This window comes from Apaloderma vittatum, unplaced genomic scaffold, assembly GCF_000703405.1.
Source record: "Apaloderma vittatum isolate BGI_N311 unplaced genomic scaffold, ASM70340v1 scaffold41377, whole genome shotgun sequence".
In the NCBI taxonomy this organism is placed as follows: Eukaryota; Metazoa; Chordata; class Aves; order Trogoniformes; family Trogonidae; genus Apaloderma; species Apaloderma vittatum.
In genome coordinates, this window is record NW_009728690.1 from 705 (window position 1) to 10,985 (window position 10,281).

General features: G+C 36.8%; 1 protein-coding gene across 1 annotated transcript; it reads right to left on the bottom strand.

The window, feature by feature from the left end:
* Positions 1 to 250: 250 nt before the first annotated feature.
* Positions 251 to 3,996, bottom strand: LOC104277499 (kinesin light chain 1-like; the record flags this gene model as incomplete). Its single annotated transcript, XM_009874144.1, has 2 exons — positions 3,736 to 3,996; positions 251 to 475 (listed from the first exon to the last, which is right to left on the bottom strand). Coding segments are annotated over exons 1-2 (486 nt in total), but the record flags the coding sequence as incomplete, so codon positions are not given.
* Positions 3,997 to 10,281: the final 6,285 nt, after the last annotated feature.

Sequence of the window (10,281 nt, forward strand, 5' to 3'; positions counted from 1 at the left end):
TCACTAGACAAAAATTAAATATTTTTCTTGCAGTCAAAAAATGTCATGTACTCAGAATCTCTAATACTTTACATTCCCCACATTTAACTGTTGAATGTAGAGAAGGAAATTTTTGGTTCGAGTTCTTCCTATTTTTTAATTTCAATGACAAGCTTGCGTTAGACATAAATAAAAAGCTTATTTCTGTCATTTCTTGGCAACTGGGTAGATTATGTAAATGAAAGGTTCTTTTTACTATACAGCTACTTACTGATGGTGAAATATCATCATCATATTTTTTTAATTGATTCATGAATTCTAGATGTTTCTTCTCTTCCTCCAACTGAGCCACAGATTGCTCACTTTTCTGTAGTTTCTGTTGCGTATTGGCTAAAATAAGCCACTGATTTTCCTGGCATAGCCGGCGAACCTGAGCACGTAGTTTCTGCTTCTCCGATTCCACTGCATTTAAGTGATTTGACAAGGCCATCATTACCTAAAAAGCAGAAGGTATCACATGACATATCTCCTCTACAATGCAGTCCTGTATTTAACATAAAAGCATTTCATTACTGAAGACCTACGTCAGCGGTGAAATCTGGTAAACATTTCCTGGCATAGCCGGCGAACCTGAGCACGTAGTTTCTGCTTCTCCGATTCCACTGCATTTAAGTGATTTGACAAGGCCATCATTACCTAAAAAGCAGAAGGTATCACATGACATATCTCCTCTACAATGCAGTCCTGTATTTAACATAAAAGCATTTCATTACTGAAGACCTACGTCAGCGGTGAAATCTGGTAAACATTGAGATCTCTCATCTTTACGTAGCTGGTTCTCACTTTTCCTCTACACTTTTTTACCACTTGTTTAGCAAGAATTAACCTAGAATCATAGAATGGCCTAGGCTGGAAGGGACCTCAGATATCATTCAATCCAACCTCCCTGTCACGGACAGGGATGCCATTTCTCGATTAGAACCTAAAGGAAGTCTTTACTAACAATTGTCTTCCATAATGCTATCAGAAGTCAAAGTGTTTAGAATTCCCTGAAGATCATGAATAATCTTAAACTATAGCAAAATCAGGCTGAGAGAGTTGGGGCTGGAGAACAGAAGGAGCCCAGGAGACCTTACAGCGGCCTTCCAGTACTTAAAGGGGGCCTACAGGAAAGAAAGGGAGTGACTTTTTACTGGGGAGTAGTGACAGGAAAAGGGGCAACAGTTTCAAACTGAAAGAAAGTAGATTTAGATTAGATATTAGGAAGAAATTCTTTTCTGTGACACTGAGACACGAACAGGTTGCCCAGAGAAGCTGTGGATGCCCCCTCCCTGGAAGTGTTCAAGGCCAGGCTGAGCAGGGCTTTCAGCAACCTGGCCTAGTGGGAGGTGTCCCTGCCCATGGCAGGGAGGTTGGAACTAGATGATCTTTAAGGGGCCTTCCAACCCAAACCATTCTACAAGTCTATGAATTTGCACCAGGATTTAGGATTACTGAAATGGAAGTCTTTGATCCACTAACATGAAATGGAGCAGTAGTACTTTTAACTTGAAGGATCACGAAAATAAGCTAGGAACTAACACGAAGTTCTAATTTAGCAGTTTTAATGTTTATGGTTCATAATGAACACCTCAGTATAGTGATAATACTTCAAAGGGACAATTATACTACTTAGATCTAAATATGCAACTGAACACATAATTTATATAAGTACTTCAGATATATATGTATCACAAGCTTTAGTATTCAGATATATATATATATCACAAGCTTTAGTATGCAGATATTCAGTGTGTTTGAACAGTCACACTAAGAACAAAAAATACAATAGCCATAAAATCAGTCTACTTGGATTGGGTTTTTTGCTAAGCAAAGTTAAATGAAAAAGAAGATTAAGTGAAAGCCAAACACTACATACAGAAGATATTCTTCCTTAACTGTTTATGTAATCACCAACTGATACAGGTGGAATAGCTGACAGCAATCCCAGGAGGCACACCTTGTAAGAAATGGCCGCTGGTGATAATACAAACCTTCTTTTCGATGAGTTTGACATTCCCAAGTTCTTAGTGTTTCATCTCCTCTATGTCATGTGTCTTTGAAACAAAGTTACCTTGAAGTGTTTTTAAACTAAATACTTTATGTGAAACAGATGGTGTCCTTAGCTGCAATTTCAGGTTTCAAAAAAATACATTAAGCCTCTAGATAATGCTTTTCCCTCTAAAGCTAAGGGAAACTCCAGTTATGATTTACTAATACCAGTGCAAATCTCCAGACTTCAGTATCTACCTATTAACATATTCAAAACTGTTAATAATTTAAATTACTTGGCCTATTCAAACAGTGGCATTTGTAACATCAGAAAATATATTTAGCAAAGTTGTGATAATGCGGTCAACATATTCAAACAACATTGTACAAGCTACAATGGCAAACTAAAATCTTTTGTTACCATACTCTCTAGAATTAACTGAAAGTGTGCAAGAAGCGTAGACTTATCCAGTCTGAGACTAGTAGACTGAAGTGTAATGTATTTTCTAACAAAGGCAGTAAATGCAGACTTCTTGGCTCCTCGCCACCACAGTTCACAAATGTGAGGCAAGCAAGGCAGTAACACATGCAACTGAGGCTGCCGAATCCAACAGAGCCAAGAATCAGAACTAGCTTTTTCGAGTCCAAATGTCACATCAAAGTCAAGAGACATAAGTTACCCGTTCACTCAGATCTTCTCCAAACACCCCTTAAAGGTAACTCAGCCACTGCAATTTCACTCCATGTATCTCCCAGTATTTTTTTTCCAAAGTAAGACATCAAAGCTTGTACAATATACTAAGGCCTGCCAGTCTGTACCATAATGTCTACATTCCCAGGTCTGGTAACCCAAATTTGTTCTTCTCTCAGGCTTCAATTCACCATGATCCAGTGCACACAGCTTCCAGATCACCAAACAATGACAGCTCAATCCAGATGGGGAGACTGGGCACAGTCATAGACCAATGACATAAAGCCTATTAATACAGAGCTAACCCATCGGCATTTCCAACTCATTTGCTAACACTCTGCCATTTCATACTGCTGACTGTGCCGCATCACATTATTTTGGGTTTTTGACCTAGTACAAAATACCCTAAAGTCAGACTGCAAATACAGTCCTGACATCCTGACTAACCGTGCATCTTTTCACTCATCTTCTGCAGACAGTACCTTCATCAACGAAGACATTTCACAGAAACTAGCTCAGGGTCCTTTCTTTAACACATCAGTGAAATTTGTTCAGATGCTGTCATCAATTCTTAACCTTTTAAATGTTTTTAGATTCAGTTTTGGTTTAGTAAAACATTCAATAAACATTAAGAGATTGTTCAGCCACACGGAGCACTGTGAGCTACTATGAAGAATTTCAGAATCACGAGAATATGGCCAAGGTCAAAAGTTGGAGCAAAATCCTTTATTTGTATGTGTGTGAGACATCCCTAAGCAATAATTTAGAGCTAAAATGCTCAGTTCTTGAGCTGCTCAAACATTACCTGCCTAATGCCATGGAAAAGTCTAAACAGAAAGTAGCAACTGTCTCAGTTGCTTTAATACCAAATGCATGATTAGTTCTGTAACATGGCAAGACAGACAGTATCTACCTCTATTATTTTTTCCTTAACATACAATAACAAAATAAATGTCCCAGAATGTGATTAATATTAAGTCACACAAATATAAGTCCTCAAAGTCTGAAACGCTTTATTCCTACTGCAATTTTACCTGTGCTTCGCTAAGGCCGAGCTCCAGCATTTCCAGCGACTTTCGAATCATGTTTGATTTTTCTTCAACCAGATTAGTTTCATCATCTTTCTTCAAACATTTCAGTGTTTCAAGTAAGCTCTGTAAAATTGAATTGTGCTCATTCTTCAGTGCCTCTAGTCCATTAATCACTTGCTTAGTTTTGGCAATGATCTCATCTTGAGTAAGCTTCTCCAACTTCTCTTCCTTTAAATACACCATTGTGGACATGTTTTCATACATTCTGAAATGGAAGAGTACACTAGTTAAAAGTAAAATAAGCAATTCTCTACCTGAATAAAGCTTTCCTTTAAGAAGTCGTTAAAGCATATAAATTTGAAATGCATATTCAGCACACAATTACAGTTTTGCACAACTTTTACAATGTTCTAAGTCCCGGGTTTGAACAGTGTTTCAAATATTCCACTTTCTATTTTCAGATTTAATATTAACACTAATTCATAAGGCAAACAACAACAGAAAACAAATTATATACTAAAATACTGCAGAAGAATTTCTAAGAAGCAGTGAAAAAAAGAAAAGGCTACATCTACAGGACTCCGGTTTGTGCAAAGTTAAATTAGCTGATGTATAAAAGATATACTATAATAAACATAGATTATTTGCAGATTCCACTGACCCACAAGCATCTTTACACATATTCTCAAAACAGTGCTTGAAGAACTTGAAGAAATACCAGTCAACCCTCTAAAAGAGCTAATCAATCATTTGTTAAAAAAATAATCCTTTTCCATTCAAGAGGAAACACCATCTTCATCCTTTTCCAAGGACTACAAAAGCTGTTACTCTCATGTTTTGAAAATAACAACCAGCCCCTAAGATTACTTTAGGTTCATTATTGTGAGTCTACAGTTACATTCAGACATTTAATTGCCTACAGGTCTAGATGCAGCTTCCGTGAAGTTGCAACAGCTGCCTCATGCTGGAAAAAAGGGTTTGTACAACACAGCCCTTGCAAGTAACATGTCATGGTGCTATTTTGTCAGTACTTCATGCACTACATTAAGGCTAGCACCTTTCTGGATGTTTGTAAACACCCCTAACAAATGCAAATGAAGAACAAAAAAAGTTTAGAAACTCAGGGAACTTTATTATCACACATGCTCTTCTGAAATGACAAACCAGTATTAAATAATGTAAAAACACAAGCACGAGACACATAAATCACTCGATCCTTCCTAAATGTCACCAGAAAAGCATTCTGTAATGAAAATAAAGAATTGAGGAATTGCTCTTATACTTAAGATTTTCCAAAAGCAGTAGATTATCACACCTATATGAAGACACTTGTGGAAGCCTTGATAACCTAACATTTTAAATTAATTAGATAAACCGTATTAAAACTTTGTACAGAAACAAATACAGTTTTAGAAGAACACAAAAAAAAACCCCAAAAAATTCACCACTTAAATCTTGAATAAGAGTGCTATCAGAAACATGCATATATGCACCACTTCCTGATGACAGCCAAAGGACGTCCTCCTACGCTCTTGTATTACACCAAAAAAAAATTAATTTGCTTTTTCTGTTTATATACACTCAAATATACTCTCCGTTACGATCTCCTGCAACATGATGCCTTAAAGGCGCACCCATGTGTCACAAGAGCTGTACACTACGCTGATTTATTTTGGAATAATCTATTATCTGAAAACACAGATATTTTGGGGAAGCAGTCGATCTGCTTCTACCACAGTTTAATACAAGAACTTTGCATTCACAAATATGTTTAATACGGAGCATATACATCTGTATAAACTATCTGATCCAGCACAGTGTAAGAAATCAACTCACCAAAACCTGATAAGTGGAATGGTATTTACACATTTCCTATTTATCACTTAAGAAGTTTTAAAGCATATACTCTCTAAAATTCATAAAAATTAAATGCGGTTTTAATGGGAGCCAAATTTATAAACAAATGCTTCTAACATGCACAGTCATATAAGAAATTGTTATGGATTATGCTCACTTCAGCATACAACTCATGCAAATAATTACTATTGGCAAGGTGCTTTTATGCTTTCAATTAACAATTTCCATCCTGCATGTAAAGAACTGAACCTTTGATCATACAGAAATACAGTCAGCAGAGGACAGCTAATGAATAGGAGCTGGTGTCAACTCAAAAACTACATCAAGATATAAACTGATTGGAAGGTCCACACAGCCTGGGAAAGGGATCCTCAAATTCCCTAGTGAAAACTATTGGAATTCTAATCTCTCCCACTGATAGAAAAAGTATTTTTGAATAGGTTTCGTCGTGTCTCTGTTTAAATGATCTCTGCATAAAACACTATAGAAAATTCGGACAATGTTTTTCAGAGGTTTATAGATTGTGCTTGGGAGAATAAAACGCAGGAGGACAGCAAATGTAATTTATCATGCTATTATATCTGGTTATTTGTAGGAGTAAGATAAATAATATTTAATATATTTTAAGAGTAGCATGGAGGTGTGGTACTGTTTCCAAAGGGGTTTATCTGTTCATAAAACAAAACCAGATTTGAATATGTATTGATACAATTAGTTTTGCATACTCTGAGGAAGCAAACCCCATAATACAGGAAGCAAAAAAGTTAAGTTTGTATGCAGGAAGTTGACATGCATGTATACTGAGGAAAAGAGATAAATTTTATCATGCCTTTCTACTGTCACTTTACAAAAATGTTCTTTCTTCCTCTACTTTTTACTCACAGGGGAAAAAAAAAAGGCCCAGTCAAAAGCTTCTTAAGGTCCCATCAGTTTTATCCTGTATGCACTCCACTACACTCTAAATTCTACCTTTATAGGGCAGGAATTCTAGATTCAAATACTAATGTTCAATACAGTGTACAACTGAAAACAAAACAACAACAAAAAAAAAGATACACAAAGATTTAACAGGAAAATAGAATTTTGGATGAGAGAAAAAAATTGCAATGCAGACAGAGTTATAGACTATCAAGTCAGCTTAAGCAATTTACATAATATATTAAATATGTGCCTCTGGAGATCTTGAGTATTACCTTCCTGATTTATTTACCAAAACATAAACTATGCTGAACTTACAGAAGTCACTTAACACTTTCCAGCACTTCTAAAAAAAACAAGCAGTTTTCTTCAAGCGCACCAAAATTAATGAACTTGGCCAGATCAACATAAAAAGCCCTACAACAACATCTGCTATACAGGCTTGTGCAGCATTTTATAACATGACGTCCGATCAAAGAAATGGATGGAGAACAGCAAGAATCTGAACCAAAGAGAGTATAAAGAAAACAGAGCCAAGGCTACAGTCTCGCAGTCATGTGACCACTGGGATAATCTCATCATATACAAACCACTTAAGTGGCTGCAGCTCTAATCACTTTAAGTATTTTGTTATTCATAAAACTTTCAAATCAACTGCACTAGCCATGCTGACACTGCAATCTGTGCTTACATTCTCCTGCACATATCAGAGCTAGCTACTTAAGCTCTTCAACTCATATTTAAGGATGTCTTAAACATAAATAGCTTCTCCTACTCAGCTACTTTAAAAAAGTGTCACTTCCCTGCAGATCACCTTGAAGAATTCTTGAGCCAAAACACATAATCCTATGAAAAGCTTCTTTGCGCAGGAAAACTTATCAAGGAAGAACGGTCTTCTGAGAAACCCACAAGATCTTTTTTTTTCCTTGACTAAAGATTAGCATGGGTCCTAAAGATAGATAAATAAATGAACAAACAAAACAGTTCTGATTTTTTATTTTTATTTCCTTTGTATCCCTAAGAATTTCCTTTCTTAGTACTGATGTTTTCACTATGTAATAGTCAAGTTTCAAGTACTAAAATCTTGGACAATAAAATTTTAATGTACCTAGGTCTGGTCACTATTGTTTTAAAATACAATTTCAAATACAATTAAAAAGCAAAAAAAACTGAAGAAATCAAACAAAAAAAAAAAGTAAAGTTTGTAAATGCCTGTGACAAGTCAAATTCTCCCTAAATTTTTTTCTTCTGAATATACAGGTAGCAGGCAGGATAGATGAAAATTACAGAATAATGTGTCTGCATACAAGAAAGAGTAAATAATCTTCCTAACAATAAAAGCTACTACAACGCTGGCTCAAGCCGTACCTGCGGGCCCTGTCATCTACAAGCACTGCAAATTCCAGAAAGATACAGTGAATACTAATTTGAGCTTTTCAAATCTCCAATATGTACCTACCACTTCACTGAATCATAACAATAATCGGTCTACTCAGCGCTTTTAACCCCAATTTCACTCTTAGTTCCTCCTTAATTAAATGGCAAGGCTCAGCATCCTACATCTGGCATGCGCTGCTTCATTTAGTACTAGCTGCAAATTATAAGTCATTAATTCCCTGCTCAGACCAAGACCACATGTCATTACATCAGAGAACGCATCACCTTGAAATACTACAAGCTCCTTTAACTGCTAATCTTTATAATGTGGAAAACTGCCTCAAAAACAATCCTCAGAAGATCACAGGCCTTGCAAGCACAAGAAGAAAGTCACCAACAAAGGCAAGAGATGAAGAAGAGTCTGCCGAGGCAGAGCAGCACCATGTCAAACGCGACGGTAACGCATCCCTTCCTAACGAGACAGCTCAGTGACACACACTAGTCCGAAATGGCAAGGATGAATCACCCAGAGATGTCTGTCTTATACTTAGAAAGGTATTTGTAAAAGGCCTCGGATAAGAAACACTCTAATTTCAATATATTGCTGTTATGGCTTACAGACAGAAATCTCCATATCTGAAAGAAAAATGGTTACTTGTATTTTTTTTTCACCTAAGATGTTAGTTTCTCTGTGAGGCTTTTTCTGCTAGCACAAGTCATTCCCATGTGTCAGTAAACTTACAATCTTCCTCTTTTTGTTTGACTCGCCCCACTTTTAATTAAGAGGATCCTTACACTCTGGAATTTTATTCCAATACATTAATCTCTAATCCCGCAAAAGAAATAGACTAGCTTTTTCCTCTTGACATATTCAGCACTATAGCTGAACTGCCAATGCTCTCTGTCACTCTTTTCATCATGCTATATTTGAATCCACATATCAACCTCTACAGAATAGGAAAACTGGAACTGCACCTGCAGACAGTGTCCTGTTGGAGGTCAGACTTAAGGTACGTTCACTGACCCAGTTCTGTAAACAGAATACTTCAGCACTTCAGTACTGCCTTGGGTTTCCAAATATGTGATCTCAAAAAGCATCCTCCCAATTTAGCACACATGCACACAAGCCACCTTAAAAATAATTCAGTGAGAACAATTAATGGCACATACTGGAGGCCACAAATCCCTGCCCAGAAGCAGGTAAGAAGATGGTGCTGCACATGGAGACCTATGGAGGATACCTTTAGAACACACAACATATTTGAAAAAAGAATTAACCCCTTGGAGTTACTTCTATTAAAGTCCAGCTAGTAAGCATCTGAATTTAAAAAAACCTTGCTGTGCTCCTGCCAGTCTTCAACTCCAAACGCACTCTGAATGCAGAAGTCTGCCCTATCACTTGGTTTAAAGCAAAGGTATTGCAAGGTAAATAATATAAAAAATGTGTTTGTAGACCTTTCATGTCAAGGGCACATATCCTAATACATGCTCAGAATCATGTTTGTAATTTGACTTGCAACCATAACACCACATGACTCCTGTGTTGATAAGCAAACCAGACAAACACCCACACTTTGTAAAGGTTTAGCACAAATTTCTGAAGAAATGCACAATAAGCATAGGACAGCTTGACTAAAAGGTATAAAACACCACAAAACTTGAATATGGGCAGAGATTTCCACCGGACTAACATGGCTGTTCCTTTTCCACAAAGACTGCCAGGTGCCGCCTACTCTCTGCACCGCAGCGGGAGGACGAGGCTGCAGCACCACATGTCCTACCCCTACACATCACAACAGCAGCCGCCTCCGAAAAACACCACATCAGACTCTAGGAAATCCCAATGGCTATCAATAAGCCCGTCCACTGCATTAACCTGTGTTCAAGTGAAGAGGATTATGTACGTTTTTAGCTGAAGAACCCAGCCACTTTACATTTGTCATGACAAATCTTGGAATCTTTTAATGTCGCAGCCTGCTATTAAATAAAAATAAATATATCATAGCTTTCAGGGGAAATCTTTGGATTCTCTGGAAGACTAGAAAATTATTCAGGATAAAAGTAGACTAACAATCTGTATTTTCTAATAAAAGAGATAATAGCAAAAATAGCTCCTGTATAACCTGTAGCAAGGGTGATGCCCACAATCCTCTTTGAAGGAAGCACAAGCAATGAAGATTTGCACTCTTGTGGAGTCTCTTTAATGGTATATCAACATTAACGAAGCATATTAACGGTTTTTATCAATCATATTTGCATTCACACAAGTTAAAATTGCAAGTATTTTGAAATAAATACTTCGCAAATTTCAAGGAAAACTGACAGAAAACCTTCACAGTAACTTCAGCCTTCTTTGTTTTGTAGCAAGTACACTACCTACACTAAAATCATTATTTC